The sequence below is a fragment of the Zychaea mexicana genome (assembly GCF_025766255.1).
Source record: "Zychaea mexicana strain RSA 1403 chromosome Unknown BDB00scaffold_49, whole genome shotgun sequence".
NCBI classification, from domain to species: Eukaryota; Fungi; Mucoromycota; class Mucoromycetes; order Mucorales; family Lichtheimiaceae; genus Zychaea; species Zychaea mexicana.
The window spans coordinates 268512-293976 of NW_026516712.1; the positions used below are offsets into that span (position 1 = coordinate 268512).

At 38.0% G+C, this 25465-nt stretch overlaps 7 protein-coding genes and 4 non-coding genes across 11 annotated transcripts; 9 read left to right on the top strand and 2 right to left on the bottom strand.

Moving 5' to 3' along the window:
- BDB00DRAFT_873582 (uncharacterized protein) lies at nt 1-341 on the top strand (the record flags this gene model as incomplete). Its single annotated transcript, XM_053127109.1, has 2 exons — nt 1-9; nt 93-341. 2 exons carry the CDS (start codon nt 1-3, stop codon nt 339-341), a joined length of 258 nt encoding a protein of 85 aa, XP_052978585.1.
- Nucleotides 342-389: 48 nt separating this feature from the next.
- Nucleotides 390-1483, top strand: BDB00DRAFT_873583 (uncharacterized protein; the record flags this gene model as incomplete). Its single annotated transcript, XM_053127110.1, has 5 exons — nt 390-475; nt 545-683; nt 773-996; nt 1080-1366; nt 1446-1483. 5 exons carry the CDS (start codon nt 390-392, stop codon nt 1481-1483), a joined length of 774 nt encoding a protein of 257 aa, XP_052978586.1.
- A 1485-nt stretch (nt 1484-2968) lies between these two features.
- BDB00DRAFT_765655 (uncharacterized protein) lies at nt 2969-3289 on the bottom strand (the record flags this gene model as incomplete). Its single annotated transcript, XM_053119526.1, has 1 exon — nt 2969-3289. A coding segment is annotated over one exon (321 nt), but the record flags the coding sequence as incomplete, so codon positions are not given.
- Nucleotides 3290-5546: 2257 nt separating this feature from the next.
- Nucleotides 5547-7410, bottom strand: BDB00DRAFT_873585 (uncharacterized protein; the record flags this gene model as incomplete). The annotated part of the gene is made up of 4 exons (XM_053127111.1): nt 5547-5729; nt 6569-6677; nt 6747-7035; nt 7380-7410. 4 exons carry the CDS (start codon nt 7408-7410, stop codon nt 5547-5549), a joined length of 612 nt encoding a protein of 203 aa, XP_052978588.1.
- Nucleotides 7411-18321: 10911 nt separating this feature from the next.
- Nucleotides 18322-18795, top strand: BDB00DRAFT_873589 (uncharacterized protein; the record flags this gene model as incomplete). The annotated part of the gene is made up of 3 exons (XM_053127112.1): nt 18322-18353; nt 18423-18576; nt 18652-18795. 3 exons carry the CDS (start codon nt 18322-18324, stop codon nt 18793-18795), a joined length of 330 nt encoding a protein of 109 aa, XP_052978589.1.
- A 253-nt stretch (nt 18796-19048) lies between these two features.
- Nucleotides 19049-19120, top strand: BDB00DRAFT_t63. Its single transcript has one exon. It is a non-coding gene; the product is annotated as a tRNA-Trp (tRNA).
- Nucleotides 19121-19433: 313 nt separating this feature from the next.
- BDB00DRAFT_t64 lies at nt 19434-19506 on the top strand. Its single transcript has one exon. It is a non-coding gene; the product is annotated as a tRNA-Ile (tRNA).
- A 131-nt stretch (nt 19507-19637) lies between these two features.
- Nucleotides 19638-19709, top strand: BDB00DRAFT_t65. Its single transcript has one exon. It is a non-coding gene; the product is annotated as a tRNA-Ser (tRNA).
- A 209-nt stretch (nt 19710-19918) lies between these two features.
- Nucleotides 19919-19990, top strand: BDB00DRAFT_t66. Its single transcript has one exon. It is a non-coding gene; the product is annotated as a tRNA-Phe (tRNA).
- Nucleotides 19991-20370: 380 nt separating this feature from the next.
- Nucleotides 20371-20628, top strand: BDB00DRAFT_765743 (NADH-ubiquinone oxidoreductase chain 4L/K; the record flags this gene model as incomplete). Its single annotated transcript, XM_053119537.1, has 1 exon — nt 20371-20628. A coding segment is annotated over one exon (258 nt), but the record flags the coding sequence as incomplete, so codon positions are not given.
- A 1822-nt stretch (nt 20629-22450) lies between these two features.
- Nucleotides 22451-23706, top strand: BDB00DRAFT_829256 (uncharacterized protein). The gene is made up of 2 exons (XM_053123931.1): nt 22451-22756; nt 22816-23706. Exons 1-2 carry the CDS (start codon nt 22672-22674, stop codon nt 23697-23699), a joined length of 969 nt encoding a protein of 322 aa, XP_052978591.1. The 5' UTR covers nt 22451-22671; the 3' UTR covers nt 23700-23706.
- The last annotated feature ends 1759 nt before the right edge of the window (nt 23707-25465 follow it).

Here is a 25465-nt window from a genome sequence, read left to right on the forward strand (position 1 = left end):
ATGTCAATAGTAAGTGTCAACTACTATATCTGTTTTCTTTTTTTACGCAGGTATACATATTAAACACGGACTAATGCATTGATATCTTCTAGGAAGATGAAAATGTTTCATGGAAACGAATCGAACAACGATTGGCGAGTGATCCAAACAACACGACTTCCAGTCAAGTCTTAGCTGAGCCCAGTGAAGCCACAATATCTGAAGCAGAGGGGTCATCATCATCATCATCATCATCATCACCATCGTTGTCATCATCTTTGTCTTCATCATCGACGTCTCTTGCTGCATTGAAAACCAAACTCACTGCCGCGGACAAAGTCACATTGACTGAGAAGCTCTAAAATTTTAATAAGCTTCATAAAGATTATTTCTGGGTCTTAGATGCCACAATGCGACAAGCAGAAGTTGATGATGTTGAGCCAATTTCTGTAGAAGAAAAGGTTATGGCGTTTGCGTTGGGATGCGAGTATTATCAGTAAGCAAAAAAATCTATTATGCGTAGTTTTGGGTTTTGGATCTACCAGCTAATCTTGCCATTTCTCAGTCCTTCCCAATCTTTGATCCTAGATTTGGGGGATAAAAACTGGAGTTCTGTTTTCAGTGAAGAAGAGCTGATGAAATACGTGGTGCTGGTGGCGATTTGCCTTGTGGTGTACCGAAAGAACTTGAACAATGCTTCGAGAGTCTTAAAGAATTGGTATATACATATAAGCAAACAAATAAAGAAACAAAGAATATGATGATAGAATACTAATACTATTAAATGTTATAGAAAACTGGTGCGGAGGTGTTCAAGTATGCAAGAAGCATTGAAATCACCGATCCTACCAAAGAAACATTGAAAGTGTGGTTGTCGACCGAGCTACAAAATATAGCAAGTCTCTTTTTAGAAACTGGGACATTCGATATTGGTAGTTTGATGGAATCGGACCAGTTGTACCGGTGTTTTGATTTTTTTGCTACAGTTTTTAAAGGAAGTTCCATCTTGGCAAAAGGGTAAGTCAATCACTAATATAAACATGAACAGAAAAATGAGTAGAAAGAATGCACTGAAACTGATTTCTTGTTGTATTCTATAGAAATGAGAAGTCTAGTGAAGCCAATGCCAGCTTGGTGAACCAAGACCGACAATTATCATCTATAATGCCAATAACAAACCAAAAGATGGGAAGGCGAGTGGATATGCTCTTCAACTGTGGTCATATCGAGCTTAGTTGCACAGAAATAGGTGCCACAAAGGACCAAACAAAGGAGATGCACGATAGCTTTCTCAAGATGCCTATTGTATTGCACAATATGTTGTTGTTGGCGACTTTCAGCCCAAACCTTCTGCATCAATCCCATGTGATTGGATACAGTATTTCAGGTTTGTATTACTCCCGCCACATGTTATAAGAAGAATGCTATGAGTTACTGAAAGTATTTTTTCTAATGTCTTCATTTAGGTGGCTGCGTCTCCTTATTGGATGCCAGTATTCCATAGGGTTTTACCTTAATAATCACAAGAACTGACCCACTTCAGTTTCCCAGCAACAACAGCAATTTGGTATCAAGATTATACCCGTTATTGAATCTTGCGTGCATCGGTAAAGAAATGATGGAACAGACCCTTGACTTGATCAACAATACCATGCAGCCAATAACATTATCAACTGGAAGAAATTATTGGTGTCTTCCTTCGAATTTCCTCCCATCGGAGGGTAACCCCTAGTATTATGCTTTTAGTGATATTATAAATATGTAAAAAACTATAAGTAATATAGCTTTAAAGTGTTTACAATAAGTGATGAAAATAATTTTTTTAATTAAAAAAGTAATTTCTCAAACCCTATAATATTCTCAACCCTTAGAGATAATCTCAACTATTATGTTTGAGGGAAAACAGGCTAGGAGGTACGACGACGCCCAGTTCATTTAAAAACAACGAAGTTAGATTTTTATTTGAACGCTTGACAGTATAATAAAATATTATAATATTGTTATTTATTATAACAAATATTATAGATATTGTTTATACTTCATCTCCACAACCAGCATCACGAAAACGACAACAAGCAGATTAACATCATTACCAAGCTCTCATCTTTATACCATTTTTTTTACCACCATTTGTACCTCGTTTTCATCATCAATACCTTTTTTCCTCGCTGATATTGTATTCTTTTTTTGCTGTCAAAACTGTAACTTTCTTTGCTCATCATGAAACCCATTCATCATCCTATTTATCATCCATTGCTGCTATACATCCCATATACGTTGTGATATACTAATAACCATTTTGTTGAGCTATTCTTGTTTCATGTGTGAGTTTCTACATACACATATATACAAACAGTCTCAAGCTATATCCAAGGAACTCCTCAATATAAAAGCTTAATTAGCAATATGGGTGATCCCACTTAAAGATTGTTATAATTCGTTTTGGTATATCACGACGTATATGGGATGTATAGCAGCAATGGATGGTAAACAGGATGATGAATGGGTTTCATGATGAGCAAAAAAAGTTACAGTATTGACAGCAAAAAAAGAATACAATATTGGCGATGAAAAAAGGTACTGATGATGAAAACGAGGTACAAATGGTAGTAAAAAAAATGGTATAAAGATGAGAGCTTGGTAATGATGTTAGTCTGCTTGTCGTCGTTTTCGTGATGCTGGTTGTGGAGATGGGAGGAAATTCGAAGGAAGACACCAATGATTTCTTCCAGTTGATAATGTTATTGGCTGCATGGTATTGTTGATCAAGTCAAGGGTCTGTTCCATCATTTCTTTACCGATGCACGCAAGATTCAATAACGGGTATAATCTTGATACCAAATTGCTGTTGTTGCTGGGAAACTGAAGTGGGTCAGTTCTTGTGATTATTAAGGTAAAACCCTATGGAATACTGGCATCCAATAAGGAGACGCAGCCACCTAAATGAAGACATTAGAAAAAATACTTTCAGTAACTCATAGCATTCTTCTTATAACATGTGGCGGGAGTAATACAAACCTGAAATACTGTATCCAATCACATGGGATTGATGCAGAAGGTTTGGGCTGAAAGTCGCCAACAACAACATATTGTGCAATACAATAGGCATCTTGAGAAAGCTATCGTGCATCTCCTTTGTTTGGTCCTTTGTGGCACCTATTTCTGTGCAACTAAGCTCGATATGACCACAGTTGAAGAGCATATCCACTCGCCTTCCCATCTTTTGGTTTGTTATTGGCATTATAGATGATAATTGTCGGTCTTGGTTCACCAAGCTGGCATTGGCTTCACTAGACTTCTCAGTTCTATAGAATACAACAAGAAATCAGTTTCAGTGCATTCTTTCTACTCATTTTTCTGTTCATGTTTATATTAGTGATTGACTTACCCTTTTGCCAAGATGGAACTTCCTTTAAAAACTGTAGCAAAAAAATCAAAACACCGGTACAACTGGTCCGATTCCATCAAACTACCAATATCGAATGTCCCAGTTTCTAAAAAGAGACTTGCTACAGTGGACCCCCTTTAATGTCAACCCTCAAGTACAGCTGAAAGTGTTGACGCTAACGGGGGTTGACGTTAAAGGGGGTGGACTATTTAGGAACAAAGTTTAACCGTATAATAAAAGTTTTGAACCAGCGCACCCCGACACACTGTAGTACCGTACTGTATATAAAGAATAACTTCTGGAAGATTGAAATGTTGTCAAAATGTCTAGCTCTAGTTCAACTACCACACTACGTGAGTACGTCTCCTTCACTAACGAGCAACGCGATCTGATTGTCGCTTACAAGAGCTCGAAGAAGGGCATTACACTGCAGATGGCGGCAGAGTATGCCAAAAAGGAGTTTCGCTTGAGTAAGGTCCCTAGCAAGAGCACTATCTCCAAAATTATCAAGCGAAAATCCACCAAAGCTCCTGGTGACGAAAGGGACGCCAAAAGGATGCGCAATAGAAAAGGACAATATCCTGTAAGTATGAGTATATAGTATATATATAGCAGTAGTAATATATATTTGATTGAACTGTACTGATAGCTATTGTTTCTCTTCGTCTATCTGAAATGATGTTCCATATATAGCAAGTTGAAGAAGCGGTGTTGCTTTGGATTAACTGTGCACAAAAAAATACAATCCAGATAACCTGGGACCTGATTCAAACGAAGGCCCGGAACTTTGCAGAATTGATTGGAATTCAAGCATTCAAGGCATCAAATGGCTGGGCGGACCGATTCTCAAGGAGATATGGGCTAAGTGCACATAGCATCCATGGAGAAGCGCAATCAGCAGACCTTGATGCCCTTGAAGCACAGAGGGATACTATCCGTGCCAAGCTTGAACGATACGAGAAACAAGATATCTATAATCTTGATGAAACCAGCTTGTTTTATCGCTTGGAGCCGAAGACAACAATTGGGACTCAAGGGTTCAGCGGCAGAAAACAAGACAAGACAAGACTCTCAGTCGCGCTTCTTTGCAATGCAGATGGTAGTGATAAATGGGTTGATCCCATTATCATTGGTCATGCTGTATGTCCAGACTCGTTCAAGGTTGATAAAAAACGCAAGGATGCTGCCTTTCATGGCTTCAAGCAATACTTCGTCAATCAGAAGGCTTGGATGACTAGAAAGTGTTTCCGAGAGATTCTGAGAAAATTCGATCGAGCCATGGGTGCCAGGAAGAGAAAAGTGATCTTGCTACTAGACAACTTTTCTGGACATTATGTCGATTATGAACCTGTCAACGTTGAGCTTTTGTTCTTGCCTCCCAACACGACATCCGTGATCCAACCTCTCGATGGGGGGATTATTCGGTCGTTTAAGGCACAGTACAAACGACGACAGCTGGAAAAGGCGTATCGTTCTATTGGAATGATCCAAAACGGGAATGGTCAAGTCGTGGGCCCCGCTGAAAAAGTTTTCATTGTCAATCAACTACAAGCGATGAGGTGGATTCAAGCGGCATGGACGGCAGTAACCGCCGAAACAATCCAAAACTGTTTCCAAGCTACGATCTTCAAGTATTTAGGAGAAGGAGATAGTCTTGCTGCTACTGAAGTTGCCCAAGCAGAGGAGACAGACAGATGGGAGTTGGAGGCTCAAGTTCAACAGCTTACCTCTACCGGAGCTGTCAACCGTGATCAATGTCCTGATGTCAACCTTGATCCTGAGTATGAGCGCGACATATACCTTGCATCACTTACAGAACAAGAAATCGTTGAGGAGGTGACAGCTGTTGCTGAAACAAGTGTAGAAGAGGTTGTTGTTGAAGAGGAGGAAGAAAAGGAATTGACGGCTAAAGAGAAATCTGAATGTATCAATACTTTTCTTGATATTTTGGATAGGGAGGAGGAACTCCATGACGCAGTAGTACATGCCATACCTCAAATCCAATTAATTCGAAATAGATATCAAAAGGCAATGTATGCTACGCAATCATCTCTGACAAAATATTTTCAACCAACGACAGAATAAATTTTTTTGATTGGATATGTTTGACCTCAATAAGAAGTCAACCCTGGCTAAGGTGTTGACATTGACCTTGTGTAGAAGTTGAAATTTATCTCTGCTAAAATTTGAGGTTCTCAGAAAAAGGTTGACCGTATCGGGGGTTGACATTAAAGGGGTTGACATTAAAGGGGGTCCACTGTATATTTTGTAGCTCGGTCGACAACCACACTTTCAATGTTTCTTTGGTAGGATCGGTGATTTCAATGCTTCTTGCATACTTGAACACCTCCGCACCAGTTTTCTATAACATTTAATAGTATTAGTATTCTATCATCATATTCTTTGTTTCTTTATTTGTTTGCTTATATGGTGCCTGCCACCTAGAAACGTAAATTTTTGGACCAATTTTCAATGTTTTATTTCAACTTTTTTCAATTATACAACCCACTTTTTTGGCTTCATAGAACGATAGAGAAAGGCTCAAAGAATAATTCTATGAAACGTTTTTGTATACATACGAGTAAAAAAAAATGAGAAATAAAGTGCTGAAGTTGGTGTCGATTTCAAAATTTAGCAGAGGATTTTGTCAGAATGTCCACCCTACTATACACTATAGTATATGACATTGAATCGGCGATTTCCATAGTAAGAAGGTAGTGTAACATTAGTGGTAAGCATTGGTGCAATATATACCTCAGCCTTCCAATCAACATTGACTGTAAACGTGCCAGGTAAATTATAAGTAGGAGGACAGTTTTATCATTCCTTCTTTTTCCAAAACATTCTATACAATGGGGAGACTCAACAAGTACCAGAAGAATCTTAAAATTGTGCAAGAGTCAAAGAACACAATTAAGTAAATTTCTTGTGCGTTCAAAGAGAACTGTCAGTTTCTAATAATCATGTAAGAAGAATCATGCGAGGGTAATTTGGTATTTAAGTCATCCTCTGAGAAAGGACTCACTGGATGAAAAGCGCAAATTCTCGATGAATAAATATCACTTAACCAAAAATGGGAAATCTATAAAGGCGGAATCTTAAATTTTTGAAATGTCCACTTGTTGTTTCTAGGTGGCGGGCACCATATGTACATATCAATTCTTTAAGACACTCAAAGCATTGTTCAAGTTCTTTCGGTACACCACAAGGCAAATCGCCACCAGCACCACGTATTTCGTCGAGGTCTTCTTCACTGAACACAGAACTCCAGTTTTTATCCCCCAAATCTAGGATCAAAGATTGGGAAGGACTGAGAAATGGCAAGATTAGCTGGTAAATCCAAAACCCAAAACTACGCATAATAGATTTTTTTGCTTACTGATAATACTCGCATCCCAACGCAAACGCCATAACCTTTTCTTCGACGGAGATCGGCTCAACATCATCTTCTGCTTGTCTCCTTGTTGCTGCCAAGACCCAGAAATCATCTTTATGAAGCTTTTTGAAATTTTGGAGCTTCTCAGTCAATGTGATTTTGTCTGCAGCAGTCAGTTTGCTTTTCAAGTCTGGAGGAGAAGTCGATGACTGTGGCAAAGATGGTAATGATGACTCTTCTGCTTCATCACCTGCCAATTGTTGTTCAATACGTTTCCATGAAACATTTTCATCTCCATAGAAGATATCAATGCATTAGTCCGTGTTTAATATGTATACCTGCGTAAAAAAAGAAAACAGATATAGTAGTTGACACTTACTATTGACATTTCTAACGAAGCCGCCGCTTCCTTTACGAATCGAACATATGTTCTTTTTGTGCAGCGTAGGTCATTTCTCATAGAGCTAGAAACAATGTCATGTTCTAAATGGTCAATGACGTTTTGAAGTCTGACCGACTCCCCGTGGTTCTTGGCCTGCAATAAAAAAGCTTTTGTAGCTACCGCATTGAAAGATTAATAAGCACTAAATATTACAATACAAACAATTGAATTGAAATTGTATCACTGGTAGCTACCTGTGATGAAAGGGGTATGTTCAGTTGCCATGGGAATCGCGACGGAAAAGAGAAAGTAGAAAGGAGAGTGAAAGGAAAAAATTCGGTTACAGCAGTTGTTTTGTAGGCTGTTTAATAGTTTATTAATTTTTAATTTATTTTATATATTTAGTTTTTAAGTTTTATTTTTAAAACAATAAAGAATGATCAATATAGTTAGGGGTGGTCAGAGAATATCTTTGATTTTTGATGACGTTGGTAGCTGGTCATTGAGACGGTAGTCGAAACTCTAGAATAATGGTAGTTATTCTAAACACTTGTCTACAAGTGCCTCATGAACAGTGTTCTTTGGAGAAAAATTGTTTTGGCGTACATTTGTTCACACACACATGGATAAACATTGCCTCTTTCTCTCTCTATAATTTTTGCATATCTCTTGGCTTGGCCATGTCAAGTCGTTTCTCACGTTTTGTCACATTCTATTGTTGCTCAAGTTACAAAACTAGGAATGCAAAATCTTATTGTATAAACTAAAAAGTGTGGTGTCTGCTGCACGCCAGAAGCTTGCTGCAATTTCGCATATCTCATCGGAAGTGGGCGTTTTACACTTTTGTGGTTGAGTATACAAAACCTGGAAGCCACTTTGTACTTGTATTGTTGCATTGTACATAGTGGGGGTATTTGGGGAGATCTCTGGACCTCCTCTTATACAGGATTTTGCATTCGATCCCAGACAGGGCCAATTATTCTTTGCCTAAGGAATTATGTCTTGGCCAGATGGAAATTTCGCCCTTAGAGCTTTCGGCTACAGCTCGAGTAATTTCACAGATGGGCAGACTGAAATTCACTCATAGAACACTGTTCATGAGGCACTTGTAGGCAAGTGTTTAGAATAACTACCATTATTCTAGGGTTTCGACTACCGTCTCAATGACCAGCTACCCACGTCATCGAAAATCAAAGATTTTCTCTGACCACCCCTAATTATATTGATCATTATATATTCTTTATAGATAAAACTTAATAACTAAATATATAAAATAAATTAAAAATACAAAAATCAATAAAGTATTAAACAGCCTTCATAGTCCCTGAGTTCAAAGCTGGCCATTCTGTTTTAGAGCATGAACTCCAAGTTCGACATGGACTTTCTAATTTTCGCTTTCAGATTATAGTTCTCTCACAGTCTGGTAATTTCGTCATGAGCATTTGATTTCGCAATAGTGACGATGCTTTCGTCGTGGGCAATGTATTTTCACCATGAGCAATATGATGGTTTCGTCATAGGATACACAAGTCTGCCAAGGGGCAGCAACTTTGTCTTCGAGCCTGCTATTTTTGCATTGGTTCAAGTGTTTTTTGTGCTGGCGAATGATTTTTCATCATAAAAAAAGGGGTTATTCAATGCTCCTTCCTACGATGACTATTTGATACAGGTATATCGTCCTTTTTACAAGGAGAGCTCATCTGTGCTCTGAGATTGACGTTGTACAAATTCTAGAAAAGATAGCATAAATATTCTCGAAGCTCAGGATGCGTATCTCATCTGTTATAGAACTTTAATGATGTTTACTCCACCTGATGATGATGATGTTGTGCCAGTGATTCTCGACGAAGACCAAGTTGTACCTGTGCTCGAAAAACATCAATAGAACAGGAATGCTACTTTCTACAAAGATACTTCAAGGATAAACACATACTCGACCTTGCTGCCTTTGATGCACATATGGCCCGAAACTGGACATCGTTTACTTCATTTTCAACTCTCTCGAGATAAAAAAAGGGTGTGGTGAACCACATTAATACACTGCTTAAGATATCAACAATAAGATATTCGGTTAAACATTATAGCACACACGTACGAACACTACGGCATTTCGGCTAAACACTATTGAATAAAATCTCTCACTCAGATGATCCACCTTACGTGAACAGGACAATGAACCTATCAACAGGTACCTCGGCCATTACATCAGCTAACGCCGGTTTCAAAGATGTGCCCGATTAACATAGCGACTTCAATAGAAGTTCTGATACGTCCTTGATCCATCCTCTATCACATAGTTTATCCATTAGTCGGATGAATTGATATCGCCGTCTTAATAGCTAGAATATAAAAGAGCTTTATCTTTTGTTGGAATAAAACATGATCTCAAAGATAATTAATCTTGTCCCTTATTATCTTTATTAAAGCTCTATCATCACATTTTTATCTTTGAAAACCTTGTTTTTTCCTTATATCCTACATCATGTCCTCCGATAACAACCAAGCTACAAACATTAACGAAACCGTTGGTCAAGCCAACGTGGTAACTCCAGGAACGGTCGAGGTCTCAAGCAACGATGTTGAAATGGTGGACTCAGAATCGGCGTCCAAAAATGGCACTGAAACTAGCACTGAAACTAGTACTGAAACCATGGCCAGGAACATTATTACACCGAGTACCTACCTGGAACAAAGGAAGCTGACACCGTCTAACATGGGGAGCTATCCTCAAGGCACGCTTAGCAAAAGCCACCGAAAAATATTTGCAGGCGCAAGATGCTTCACCAGATGACCTACTAAAGCTAAAACAGGCACACAAAGAAGCACTTGATGCATTCAACATCTACCAAGCTACTCAGCAAGCACTCAGCATGTCTGAACAGTTCGAAGATCGAAAGGCAAGCTGCGTGGTCCCAAAAAACCTACCGATACTACAAGTACAAGGAGGCCCTGTCCGAGATCCGAGGAAGCCAGTGCACAATTCCGTCTCTGCTTTCATTTCCGCCTTTGAAATCCAATTGCGCAGCCATAGCATTGACCTTGATGGCAATTGGGAACGTCTTTTCTGGTTATGTCTAGATGACAACCAAATGACTTGGTTTCGCCGAGACGTTGCTGACCGCCAGTTGAATTGGAAACAAGCCTGTACCGAAATCAAGAAGGAATACGGCAATCCATTCCACACGTATCTCAAATGCCATGAGCTTTTTGTCGCTCGTCCCCAAGCCAATGAAGCGATCCGTGTCTATGCCGAACGATGGATGTCATTAGCACACGAGGCAGGAAGAGCCAGCGGTCGTGACTTGACGTTCGATTTCATTTCGTCGTTGCCACCTTCGATCCGCGAAAAGATCTACCCAGTACTAGCAAGACAGTATGGTGTAGATTGGCCATCTGAAGTCACTGAGGTCGTGCAACTCATAATTTCTACATTGGGTGAATTCGTTGACAAGTTTCAAGACAACGGTAGTTATGCGAGCATCCATGCACCAGGAAAGAAACGTCGCATGGGTAATGAACACCTGTCTTCGTCCTCCTCATCGCCAGCACCAGCTTCTCGCCGTCCTCGTCATTACGGTGATTGTCCTGTCCATCCAAAAGGAAATCACTCGGCGACGGATTGCCACGTTCTCCAGCGCCAGCGGGAAGCAGTACAACAACAAGTCTGCAATAACCGGCAATCAACAGGTTCAGACAACCTATGTCGTTATTGTAAAAAAGTTCCATATGTCTTAGGCCATCGCTGCCAAAAATATTTTGATGCAAAAGGAAAAAAGAAGTCAGGAACGTCGACAACAATGGTGAGCAATCGCTCTGTACACATTTCCTCGTCTCCTTCCTCGTCTTCTTCTACTACACCATCAAAGCGGGATGAAGAAACACTTAATCACATTTCATTGGACGGAATGGATATTACAGGTAATTACATCAACCGCACAACACAAATAAATATTACACTGCAAGCAACAGATGACATTGACTCACTCATTGTTCCTATCACTGTACAGACTAAGCAAGTCTTCGGATTAGTCGACACAGGCGCCAACAAGTCTTTTATTACACCTACATGGTTACACAACATAGAGTCAACATCTGTACTTAAGATCAATAAAAACGCAGTAAAAAATATATCCATTACTTTAGCAGCAAAGGATGTAACAGCCTACCTTTTAGGTTTACTTGAAAATGTTGAACTACAGTACAATGGGAAAACATTCAAACATAATTTTTACATCATGGAATTATCCGGAACAACACCAGTCACCATTGGTCTGGATTTGATGTTTAAACTCGGAATTGGTATTACTGGTTTAGCCACATCATGGGAGCCACTGACACCAAACAATGAGAAACAAATTATTGATTTACCCGAACCTAATAATTCGCCATATGGCACAGAAGAACAAAGGAAACAGTTTTTACAAGCTATCCAACCTTCTCTTGATCGCAATGCACAAATTCCTAAACGCGCGTTATGTACAATGCCTGAAGCAGTGGTCCGTCTTGATGTTCCAGAAGGTATCGTCTGCCATCGACGTCAGTACCCATTACCAATTGCTTTCAAGGATTTAATTGACGATCAGATCAAAACCTGGTTAGATGAGGGCATTATTGAACCTGCACCTGCTGGCACAGCATGGAATAGTCCCATCACACTAGCACCAAAGAAAGATCCTGTTACAGTTGCATATGATACAAACAAGCGTAGAATCTGTATGGATGTCCGCTTAATCAACCAGCATTTATTACAATGCGAACAACATCCACTTCCATTATTAAGTGATGTTATTGCAGCCATCCAAGGCAATGACAACAGCGGTAATTCAAATCGCACCGTCGTTACTACCTGCCTCGATGTAAAATCTGCTTTCACTTCTTTACCTCTCTATGAACCACATCGAGAACGAACTGCTTTCACAATTGAAGGACACATCCAATACCAGTTCCGAGGAGCTTGCTATGCATTACGTCATCTTTCTTCGGTATTTACTCGTTGTTTAACAGTTCTTCTTAGCGAGATGCCCTTCGTTCGTGCGTTCATTGATGACGTCATTATCTTCTCAAACAGCATAGAAGAACATGCTATCCATGTCGCCGCAGTAATTGACAAATTAACTGAGGTAAATTTCCGCATCAATCATGACAAAGCCGTATATGCACAACGTTGTGTCTACTTACTTGGCCACTGTGTAACCACCGAAGGTGTATCACTGGATAAACGCAAAGTATGCAACATCCAAAATATCCCTACACCTACAACTGGCAAAGCTATAGCTGCCTTCTGTGGTACCATTAATTACATGCGCTCTTACCTACCAAAAGTCTCTGAAGTTATGGCACCTTTAGACCGACTTCGCAATGCCAAATCTTTAAAAGGTTTATGGACACAAAAAGAACAACACAGTTTTGACACGTTAAAGAAAATGCTACTTGAAGCTCCCATCCTGCGCTTTCCCGATTTATCACACCCTTTTCAGGTTGCAACTGACGCTTCAAATACCGGAATCGCTGCAGCACTTTTCCAAGTCATAGATGGTGAAACACGTCATATTGCTTTCATGGCTAGAGCACTCTCCAAGTCAGAAAGATCCTATAGCACTACATGACGTGAGCTCAGAGCTATTATATTTGCACTTGACAAATTCCACAAATATTTATATGGCAAACCGTTTAAATTATACACGGATCACAAAGCATTGACCTTCCTCCATACACAAAAAATAGCCAACGCTATGATGATCAGTTGGTTTGACACCATCTTACAATACGACTTTGAAATTATTCACCTACCTACCATGATTAGATAACATCCTTCCTGATCAATTATCTCGCCTTTTTCACATCGATGAAAAAGAGCTGGAAGGGGGTAGTGCTACGCAAATTCATACAAATAATAACACTGTACAAAATAAGACTCTCACAGTAAACACACAGACAAGTAATAGCACTGACAACATAGATGATGACATCTATTTTGAACCACCCAAACATGAAAGAATGGAATTACTCAAAAAAGCACATGCATTTGGTCACTTTGGCGCTGAAGCTATCACAAAAGCACTACACAATGATGGTTTAAAATGGAACAATATGTACAAAGAAGCCGCACACATTGTAAAAAGCTGCCCTGAACGCCAGCGATTCAACATCACCAAGAAAGTTATAACCCTTTGAGACCTCTTCATGCATTCTATCCGGGTGATCATTGGACAATTGATCTTGCAAGCGGCTTCGGCACAAGCCATCGCGGAAACAATTATCTCTTAGTCATGGTAGACGTATGCACACGTTTTTGTGTTTTACACGCACTTCCTGATAAAACATCAGACACTGTCGTTCAAGCAGTCATCGACACATTTTGCTTAGTGGGCTTTTGCCGTTATCTCAGCAGTGATAATGGTACTGAATTCAAGAACCAACTAATGACTCATCTTCGAGAAGCCTCTGGATTCGACCAAAGACTTTCTACGCCTTTTCACCCAAGAGCTCAGGGATTGGCCGAAAGATTTGTGCAAACAACTGTTAACATCATCCACAAGTATACAACAGGAGCAGTTAGAGACTGGGACTTATATGTCAAACCAGCACAATTAGCCCTTAACAACAAAGTTGCCAATAAACATGGTTCTACACCATTTGCTCTTATGTTCAATAGAACAATGAACGGTTTCAGGGACTATAGCAAAGAACAGATCCCGCGGCCACTCACAGAAGATGAGCTGCAAAACCGCATTGAACAAATGACAAACATTGTCTTTCCTGCAATTTCGGAAAGAGCAAAGGCACTGGATGATATTAAAAAAGGCAAATACAATGCCAAGTTCAGAATCACCGATTATCCCATCGGGAGCACGGTCATGGTCATTGATGAATTACGCAGTAAGAAGATGGATCCAAGATATGAAGGACCATATACTGTAGTACGCAAAACCAAAGGTGGTTCTTATGTCCTTAGAGATGAACAGGGTCTATTAACTTCTCGTAACTACGCACCCTCACAAATGAAACTCCTATCACAGGATGAATTAATTGACACAGAAGAAGCATTTGAAGAAAACGGTAAATATTACACCGTACAGTCAATTGTAGACCACAAAGAGCTTGCACCAGGCAAATATCAATACCGGGTTAGATGGAAAGATTATACACCTGATGACGATTCCTGGGAACCAGCAGAAGCATTTAATAGTCCACAACCAATCATGAAATATTGGGAACGTGTTGGTATCACACCACCGAAGCAAAGCAAAATACAAACTGCATTACCTGTGACGCACATCCCACAGCAATCACAACGTAAAGCAAAAGGAACTATTTCCAAACGTCAAGAGGGTTCCACACCACCTACACCATCTACTAGACGCAGTAAGCGTTTACGCACACGTTGCTAAGCACATTCTTCACAGAATAATGTTTAACCTGGAAGGGGGTGATGTGGTGAACCACATTAATACACTGCTTAAGATATCAACAATAAGATATTCGGTTAAACATTATAGCACACACGTACGAACACTACGGCATTTCGGCTAAACACTATTGAATAAAATCTCTCACTCAGATGATCCACCTTACGTGAACAGGACAATGAACCTATCAACAGGTACCTCGGCCATTACATCAGCTAACGCCGGTTTCAAAGATGTGCCCGATTAACATAGCGACTTCAATAGAAGTTCTGATACGTCCTTGATCCATCCTCTATCACATAGTTTATCCATTAGTCGGATGAATTGATATCGCCGTCTTAATAGCTAGAATATAAAAGAGCTTTATCTTTTGTTGGAATAAAACATGATCTCAAAGATACTTAATCTTGTCCCTTATTATCTTTATTAAAGCTCTATCATCACAAAGGGTAAGAAGCAACGTAATAGACACAGAATATTAATAGTATTATGACATTGATAATATGCGATTTTAGAACGTAAGGAGGTAGACAGTCGCGGACATGTTGTTAGGCTTTTTATTCGACGTGCATAAATCTGTTACTATCATACTTCTGCTTTATCAAATGGGAGCATCATATCTGCAAAAAAATAAAAAGGAGATTCACTGTTTGTATGATGGTCCAAACCTTAAATATATACAAATTTTGAGTATATAGGACAGCCTTTTTCAATGCGCGCATACTGTATTTCTATCTCTCTTTTCTTCTATACTTTTTTGTGATGGGAATAGTAGAAAAAGGCCAGTCTAAAAAGCTTACACTCGTTAAAAAGAGTGTATCAAAGTGCGCAACAAGATAGTACAAGCACCTACAGCCGAGGAGCTAAAAGAATCACTAGAAGGGCTACACTCGTTGACAGAAGGTATCAAGAAATCCATATACCGAAATTTTGTCCCAAGTGAGCGTAAGTATTAGTCTCAAAGATGGACTGCCTAAGTCTAAAATCATCACAAGATCGAAGCATTGATTATACAGCTGAATAAACACTACCAAAAACAAAAGGAACATGTAGAATATATTTACGCGTAACTATAAATATGCAGATGATACAATGATGTGTTTATACTGAAGCAGTGAAGCATAGACGTATTACCACTCACTTGTTGTTGGAGTATTTTGCAAACATGCGTGTAATAAAAATCGTTACTTGGTTTTGTGATACTGTACTATTCGCGCCGAACTTCTTTATCAATATTGAGTGCATGCAGACCTGCTTGGAAAAATCCTTCTGAGCTTATACTACATACCATTATGCCTATACAAACACGTTCCCAAAACACACCCCTAAACACACTCAAATCAAAGCATATCCCCTCGTTCAGAGAGCAACCGAAAAGTTTAAAGGCGACCTTCAAAAAAAGCTGAATTCCGTACTAGACAGCAAGTCAAACAATTGGCAAAGACTATTAAGGAATTGAAAATACGTAACTCCAAGGATTCTGGTACATAACTATAGTTTTTTTCATACCAAAATTATTGATCTTACAGTACCTCAGCGAGCCTAATAATAAAAAAGCTACCGACACTGATTCAGATGTCGATATGGACCCAATCGATTTCTTGCACGAAGAAAAGGTGGATGATGAGCCTGGAAAGTACCAGATTCATTACTTTCCAGTCGTTCACGTTCATCCAAGCTCAATTGACTCGTGCTTCGAGCAAGGACTAAAAGGCCATCGGTAGCAACCATCACTTCAGCTGATGGCGTGTTGCTAACGTAGGCGCGCTTAGTTGCATGCTGGTTCTCTGGATGGGAGTTATCATTGATGGATGAGGAATGGGAAAGAACGCGCTTGGCGGCAAAGTTTTCGTTGGAGATTACTGAGATGTCAAGGGATAAAAATTGGAGAGAAGGAAGAAAGCTTGAATATGTGGCTACGTGTACTACAAATATATCGACAACAAGCACGAGCTCCTTTTGAACTCGTTTAAACCTGTCACACGAAGCCGCTTCACTCACTTTCTGCTTGCAGCTACTCTTTAAATTTCATGAATATACAATAAACTTCAAATAGCATGAATGAACAATCCTTTTTATGATGAAAAATCTTTCGCCAGCACAAAAAACACTTGAACCAATGCAAAAATAGCAGGCTCGAAGACAAAGTTGCTGCCCTTTGGCAGACTTGTGTATCCTATGACGAAACCATATTGCTCATGGTGAAAATACATTGCCCACGACGAAAGCATCGTCACTATTGCGAAATCAAATGCTCATGACGAAATTACCAGACTATGAGAGAACTATAATCTGAAAGCGAAAATTAGAAAGTCCATGTCGAACTTGGAGTTCATGCTCTAAAACAGAATGGCCAGCTTTGAACTCAGGGACTATGAGTGAATTTCAGTCTGCCCATCTGTGAAATTACTCGAGCTGTAGCCGAAAGCTCCAAGGGCGAAATTTCCATTCCCGCAACTCAAAATTGCTTGTCCAAAATCAATAGATCCCCTCCCACTTACAAATGAAGGCCATCTGGCCAAGGCATAATTCCTTAGGCAAAGAACAATTGGCCCTGTCCGGGATCGAATGCAAAATCCTGTATAAGAGGAGGTCCAGAGATCTCCCCAAATATCCCCACTATGTACAATGCAACAATACAAGTAGAAAGTGGCTTCCAGGTTTTGTATACTCAACGACAAAAGTGTAAAACGCCCACTACCGATGAGATACGCGAAATTGCAGCAAGCTTCTGGCGTGCAGCAAACGCCACACTTTTTAGTTTTATACAATAAGATTTTGTGTTAGCTGGGGAACAAATTTACCTGGTAATTTTGCGTTCCTAGTTTTGTAACTTGAGCAACAATAGTATGTGACAAAACTTGAGAAACGACTTGACTTGACCAAGCCAAGAGATATGCAAAAATGATAGAGAGAGAGCAATGTTTATTCATGTGTGTGTGAACAAATGTACATGAAATGGTTAAGCCTTTAAGGCGATCACTTGAACTTTGATTGTTCTCCGCCAAAACAGTTTTTCTACAGCTGCTGTAACCGAATTCTTTCCTCTTTTCCGTCGCGATTCCCATGGCAACTGAACATACCCCTTTCATCACAGGTAGTTACCAGTGATACAATTTCAAATTCAATTGTTTGTATTGTAATATTTAGTGCTTCTTAATCTTTCAATGTGGTAGCTACAAAAGCTTTTTATTGCAGGCCAAGAACCGCGGGGAGTCGGTCAGACTTCAAAACGTCATTGACCATTTAGAACATGACATTGTTTCTAGCTCTATCAGAAATGACCTACGCTGCACAAAAAGAACATATGTTTGATTAGTAAAGGAAGCGGCGGCTTCGTTAGAAATGTCAATAGTAAGTGTCAACTACTATATCTGTTTTCTTTTTTTACGCAGGTATACATATTAAACACGGACTAATGCATTGATATCTTCTAGGAAGATGAAAATGTTTCATGGAAACGAATCGAACAACGATTGGCGAGTGATCCAAACAACACGACTTCCAGCCAAGTCTTAGCTGAGCCCAGTGAAGCCACAACATCTGAAGCAGAGGGGTCATCATCATCATCATCATCATCATCACCATCGTTGTCATCATCTTTGTCTTCATCATCGACGTCTCTTGCTGCATTGAAAACCAAACTCACTGCCGCGGACAAAGTCACATTGACTGAGAAGCTCTAAAATTTTAATAAGCTTCATAAAGATTATTTCTGGGTCTTAGATGCCACAATGCGACAAGCAGAAGTTGATGATGTTGAGCCAATTCTGTAGAAGAAAAGGTTATGGCGTTTGCGTTGGGATGCGAGTATTATCAGTAAGCAAAAAAATCTATTATGCGTAGTTTTGGGTTTTGGATCTACCAGCTAATCTTGCCATTTCTCAGTCCTTCCCAATCTTTGATCCTAGATTTGGGGGATAAAAACTGGAGTTCTGTTTTCAGTGAAGAAGAGCTCGATGAAATATGTGGTGCTAGTGGCGATTTGCCTTGTGGTGTACCGAAAGAACTTGAACAATGCTTCGAGAGTCTTAAAGAATTGGTATGTACATATAAGCAAACAAATAAAGAAACAAAGAATATGATGATAGAATACTAATACTATTATATGTTATAGAAAACTGGTGCGGAGGTGTTCAAGTATGCAAGAAGCATTGAAATCACCGATCCTACCAAAGAAACATTGAAAGTGTGGTTGTCGACCGAGCTACAAAATATAGCAAGTCTCTTTTTAGAAACTGGGACATTCGATATTGGTTAATTGTTGACTTAATGAATTACTAAAATCATTAGTATTCATAGGAGTTAACCCATTTTTCTTCATAAATTTAAAATAATGAGGATATGAAGTAGTTTTTTTATTAGAAAGATTGTTTCCTACAAAGGTATATGATTTCTCTTTGTATTCAATATGGTTATCAATGCAATATTCATATAAAGAACTTTTAAAATATGATTATGTTAATGAATATAGTTTATTATTATTATTTTAATTATAGATATGAGGAAGAGTTAGGAGTGTAGTTTAATTGGTAGGATAGGGATCTCCAAAATCCCGGTAGTGGGTTCAAATCCTACCTCTCCTGTTATTTAAAAATCTAAATAATATTAAAAGCCTTTGGATTATTAATTATTCTAAAAGAATTTTATTTTATAAAGAAAGTTTTATTCGGTGGAAATAAATTACAATTTTTGTAAAGCCTTTAAAGGTTTAAAGGTTTAAAGGTCTTAGGTATTTAGAATTAAATATAAGTAATATAACTATATATAATAAATAAGTATTATTAATCTATTAGAACCCTGAAATAAATTTAGGCCTCAGAGTAAACCTGGCCTCTGAGAATTAATATTCACTTGGGCAAGCCCAAGAATAATTTATTTTGATAAATATATCAAATAAGTCTGGTAACTCAATCGGTAGAGTGATATGTTGATGACGTATAAGTTAGAGGTTCGAGCCCTTGCTAGACTATTGAATTAATATTTAAATAGATTAAATTTAATTAAGAATATTGGGATTTATACCCATAGAAGCTAATTTTTATCTATAGTAATAAGATTTTATTAAACAAATTATTGTATTAGGTTTAATAAATTTAATTAAGGTATATGGCTGACTGGTAAAGCATCTTATTTGAAATAAAACATATGTGGGTTCGATTCCTACTATACCTAATTAAACGATTAAGTAAATGGGTTAATTATTTCAATTATTGAAATTAAGAATAACCTTTAGACTTATTATATGAGAATAAGTCTGTAAAACCTTGATACTAAATAATTTTATAAAATTACTTGAAGGCGAATTAGCTCCTGAGGACTAAGGCCCACTCCGCGAGTCTAGGAATTTATTTTTCATAAGTAAAACTTAAAAGAAATAAAAAGTTTTGGTAGCTTAAATGGTAGAGCATACGACTGAAGTTCGTACTGAGGAGGTTTAATTCCTTCCCAAAACAATTAAATAAGTTTTATAATTTTGGATAAATAAGATTATATATTTTAGTAATATTAATTGTTCAAAATTAAATAAATAAAAGAATTTATTTATTTATCTAAAGGTAAGAAATAAAGGGGTTTTAATTTTAAATAAAAGTAAAGAATGCCATATTGTTAATATTAATAAATTCTATTTATTAAAAATATGGTATTTTTGTAATATAACTCTTATTTCTTTGACCTGGGCCATGAAGCGGCCCTGGTTCTAACCCGGCGAAGCTGGGGCAAGAACTTAAAATTTTGTTATAATTTTGACATATTTAAGCTTTTAATAAAGATTAAATAAAAGAAAAGGGTTTTACGATTATAAAGTTAACTACAATTAAACATAATGAATTGATCAATGGTTTTATTTCTAACTGGGATTTTAGGATTTATTCTTAACCGAAAAAATATTATCCTAATGTTAATCTCCATCGAAATTATGCTATTAGCAGTAGTACTATTAATTATCTTAAGTTCATTTAGTTTTGACGATATTTTAGGTCAAACTTATGGTATTTATATTATTGCTATTGCAGGAGCAGAATCAGCTATTGGACTAGGTATTTTAGTTGCATATTATAGATTAAGAGGTAGTATTGCTATTAAAGCATAATGTATTTAGTGATTATAGCATTACCTCTATTATCAGCTACAGTAGCAGGATTTTTAGGAAGAAAAATTGGTAGAACAGGTAGTCATTTAATTACTTGTGGTTCTCTAGTTTTTACTGCACTTTTAGCTTTAGTTGCTTTCTATGAAGTAGGATTATGTCAATCACCAGTTTGTATTAAATTAATGAGCTGGTTTGATTCACAATTCTTATTAATTTCATAGGGATTGATTTACGATAGTTTAACAGTATCTATGTTACTACCAGTACTTATTGTATCTGCATTAGTACATATTTACTCTGTAGGATATATGAGTGAGGATTCTCATAATCAAAGATTCTTCTCATATCTTCCAATGTTCACATTCTTCATGTTAATGCTTGTAACAGGGGATAACTATCTAGTAATGTTTATTGGTCACACCTTCTCGGCTTGCTTATAATCGTAAGATATATGTGTAATCTCACTATATGCTGGAGCACACTAAAGCTTTGAATACCTTAATGGTAATAATTTTAAAGCCTCTGGGCCGCAACCAGGAGGCTGGCGGGCGTAGGGCCCACTAGATATAAAATCAGTTATCAGCAGGAAAATTTAGTATTTATCCTCAGAGACTTTATGTGAGATATCCCTAATAAGGTTGGGGATAATGATTAAGTCTGATTATTTATAAATGTGAGAAGTAATTGATTTTAATAATTTATCTCATTTCTCAATTACTAAATCTTGTATGATTCCTATTGTATCTAAATCTGATAAAAAAGTTAGATATTCTAAACAGTATAAATGTTTTTTATAATTATCAGAAATTCAAAAGGAAACTGTAATTATGTAGAGTCTTATTAGGAGATACATATTTAAGAAGACCAAAACCTAATCACAATACTAAATTAGTATTTGATCAATCTAATAGTTTACATAAAGATTATTTACTTCATTTATACGAAGTATTTGAATCTCTTACTGTTTCTAGTCCTACAGTAACGAATAGAAAACCTGATATTAGAACAGGTAAAGTATACAATAGTATTAAGTTTTCATCTTTATTTTTACCTTGTTTAAATTATTATGAGTTATTCTATCCAAATGAGAAAAATTTGTACCTGGGTTCGCCCCCCGGGGCCTATTAATATTGATGAACTTTTAACAGCAAGAAGTTTAGCATATTTAATTATGGATGATGGAGGTAAATCTTACTATGAACAAACTATTATTCATACAAGATCTTATACTAAATTTGAAGTAGGATTACTTCAAAAAGCCATTTGGACAAACTTTGGTTTAACTTCTAGATTAGAGGAAAAGGTTAAAGATCAATATATTTTATATATTCAAGTAAGACAAGATGTTAAAAAGAAATTATATAATCTTATTCAACCTTATATGCATTCAAGTATGATGTATAAATTATAATTTCTCACATTTATAAATAACACCTGTGGGAAGGTATAGGTATTTCATCTTATCTATTAATCAACTTCTGGTTTACTCAATTACAAGCTAATAAAGCAGCTATTAAAGCTTTAGTAATAAGCAGAGTAGGAGATTTAGCTTTCAGTATTGGAATGTATACTCTTTTCTGGACTTTGGTAATTGAGACTTTACTACAGTTTTCTCATTAGCACCATTTATTAATGAAGAATTAATTACCGTAATTTCTATTTGTATGTTAATCGCCGCTATAGGTAAATCTGCTCAAATTGGTCTTCATACTTGGTTACCAGACGACCGGCGCTCCCTCCGAGATCCCCCCATCACAGACAGAAAAATATAAAAAGAGCTGGTGTAATACACCTGATGAAGCTTCAAATCGAAGTGAAAAGACTGTCTTAGTGTCTCTAGCTCTCCTGTTGCTTTCTTCTTGTGTATTTTGGTTTATCTTTTCTCTACCTCTCACCCTAAACCCTATACACTCCACACCACACTCCACGACTATCGCACACTGCCATATTTGTTTGCTTTTTTTCTGTCACTTCTTATTCTTGCTCTCACACACACACACACACATATAAATTTTCTTTTTTCATATTTTTTCTTTTATCAATATGACCACACTAACCACCGCCGCCGCCCACGCCAACGACGATCTTTCTGCCTTTAAGGTCTCGGCCCAGATTGCGCCGCTGGTTTGTCCTCCGACGGCTTTCTTGTTCTGGACCCCGTTCGTGCCCGCACCGCGGATTTCCTAGCTTCCGAGGTCCCTGCCACTGCTTCCCCTTGGTCGGTTTTCCCTGCTTGGGTCCAGGAGGCCCTTAAGGTTGTTTTTAACAACCTTAAGAACCATTATCTCGAGTCTGTTTCTGCCAAAAAACAGATAGAAAAGTTAGAAGACTACCGTACTTCAACTTCTTCATGGCCGCAATTCGTCCTTGCTGCTGTCCCTGGCCCCGCCTCTTTTTCGGTAGACTCTACCGTAGTCTCCGAGGAAGAACGTTCTTCCATGTCAGCTGCTATCCAGCAAGCTGTCGATGCCGCCCACCTCGTTGTTTTCCAACAGGCCCTACAGGCCAAGAAATTGGCTTGGCAACGTCACCACGATCTGGCTGACTCCTCCCGTGCGCTCCGGTCTCTCCGCTGTCGGTTTTTTGAAAACCTTCAGGCCATGGGTATTTTGGCGGACAATCAAAATCCATATCTAGGTTTGTTGTCCCGCTCGCTGTCCCATCTTGGATATATGATTCAAGATCTGGATACCAAGACTCGTTGGGCGTCTGTCTCCGCTGCTCGCGCTCGGGATAAGAAGGATGCCGCCCGTTCTGCCGCCGATATCGTCATGAGTGACACGTCCGTCGCCTCGAAATCGGTTGAAAAGTTGGTCGATGAACGACTAACGCAGAAACTCAAGTCGCTCGCCTATCGGGAAAAGGCCCCCGTCCCTGGGTCCCTGGCTCCGCCCAGGGACGGATTCAAAAAGGAGTCAAGGCTCCAGGCAAGCCCACCACCAAGTCCGCTGCCAAGACCAACAACAACAACAACAAAAAACGTTTGGCCCCCGCCCCCACCCCGTTCAAGTCCCTCAAAAGGGCAAAAAATCCCTCCTCCGCCTCCCCCTCCAAAAAGAAAAAATAAATAAAAATAATTATAAGTTTAGGGATTTCAAGCATACCAGCCTGAATCCATTTTCTTTTGATTTTTATAAATGTACACATGGCTCTGATCGAACTTCGAAAACATGTCGTCACTTTGATGTCAGGAAAATACACACTTACCCACCATGGTTCTTCCATAGTGCCCGCGTCAAAGACAGAGTTCATTTTATTGTCAAACATAGTTCTCCATTATGGCTAGATACTATCATATACAATAAAAGCGTACACAATCTTAGTAGTCTACCATTACCTAAAGAAATACAACATCTACTTGGTCTTGGTCATAAGTTTATTCCAAAAACTACAAAAGACTACAGATACGTCAAAGAGGCGTATACCAAATATGCCCGCTCAGTACGAATCAGAGATTTCTTTGAAACAAAACCTGATAACCCTACTAGGTTTGATATCCGATTCCACATAAAAAATCCCCATTGGAAACCACCAAAGGGAAATTTATCTACTGAAAAGGCTTTATTCAACTTTAGGCAAGGGTTACATTCTTTGTACTCAAATGAATCACCCCCTAACATAGGACACTTGCCAAAGAAAATATATGAGTTTGCCAAGAACCCTGACATTCTTATTGAACCTTCTGATAAAAATCTTGGACTTACCATAATCAATACCTCCTGGTATATTTCAGAAGGTGAAACCCAACTCAAGGATCAATCTACTTATCAACGGGTTAATGCTTCTACCCAAGAAATAATAAGTGCGGTCGCTGAAAAAGCAAATGATCTCTTGATAAAATTAAATGGATATAGAGGTGATGTTCTACCAAAGTACTTCACTGGACAACACTCCAAATATATTTACCATCATATACAGGATGTTAAACTACCAAAATTCCATTTAATACCAAAAATTCATAAGAGTCCTCTCAAAGGAAGACCAATTATCCCATCACACTCATGGGTAACTTCCCCGTTCTTTAAATGGGTTGACACTATCTTACAACAAGGATTATTAGGAGGGTCCCACACCAGTTTCTGCATTAATTCATGCAGCTACAATGGTAACAGCTGGGGTATATTTACTTCTACGATCTTCCCCAGTATTGGAATATGGATCTACAGCTTTATTTTAATTACATAGGTAGGTGCTTTAACAGCATTCGTTGCTGCAACTACAGGTTTATTACAGAATGATTTAAAACGAGTAATTGCTTATTCTACTTGTTCTCAATTAGGTCTTCTATTCCTAGTTTGTGGTCAAAGGCTTCAAATTAAAAACATCATTAAATACTAAAAAATCTCAAGGTATAGGGTACTTTAATAGTAATAATATCTATCTCTGGACGGATAATTAGCAGGTATTATTTATATATACCTCAGAGACTACATATGATAGATTTTTGTTATTTTACAAAAATTAAGAAATAGTCTGATTCATAAAATCAATAGATTTAAGTGAAAGCTAATTTATAATACTCAATATTTAACTTATCTTCCAGATGTAAGTTATGCTTTGACTTTTTCTATAGTATCATCTCGTCATTATGTTTCTCCTGAAGATAAAGAGATATTATCTAAAGATCTTCCTTTTTCATTTGATGAAATTATTACAGAATGATGCTTGGGGATGGAAACATAAGAATGAATGGAAAACATGCTTTATTAAGTGTACAACAAAAAGACGAAGAGTTTGTAAAACATCTTTAGGGCATTTGGTATTTTAATTAACCCTGTTAAAATATTAATTAGAACAGATAAAAAATATGGTACAATTAAAACATCATATGTGTTTC

What these genes read in the sequence shown, in the direction of transcription:
- BDB00DRAFT_829256 (XM_053123931.1), top strand. Translation starts at nt 22,672, where the DNA reads ATGACCACACTAACCACCGCCGCCGCCCACGCCAACGACGATCTTTCT. An exon ending in CCAGATTGCGCCGCTGGTTT is followed by an intron (nt 22,757 to 22,815) that starts GTCCTCCGACGG and finishes CGGATTTCCTAG; the next exon opens with CTTCCGAGGTCCCTGCCACT.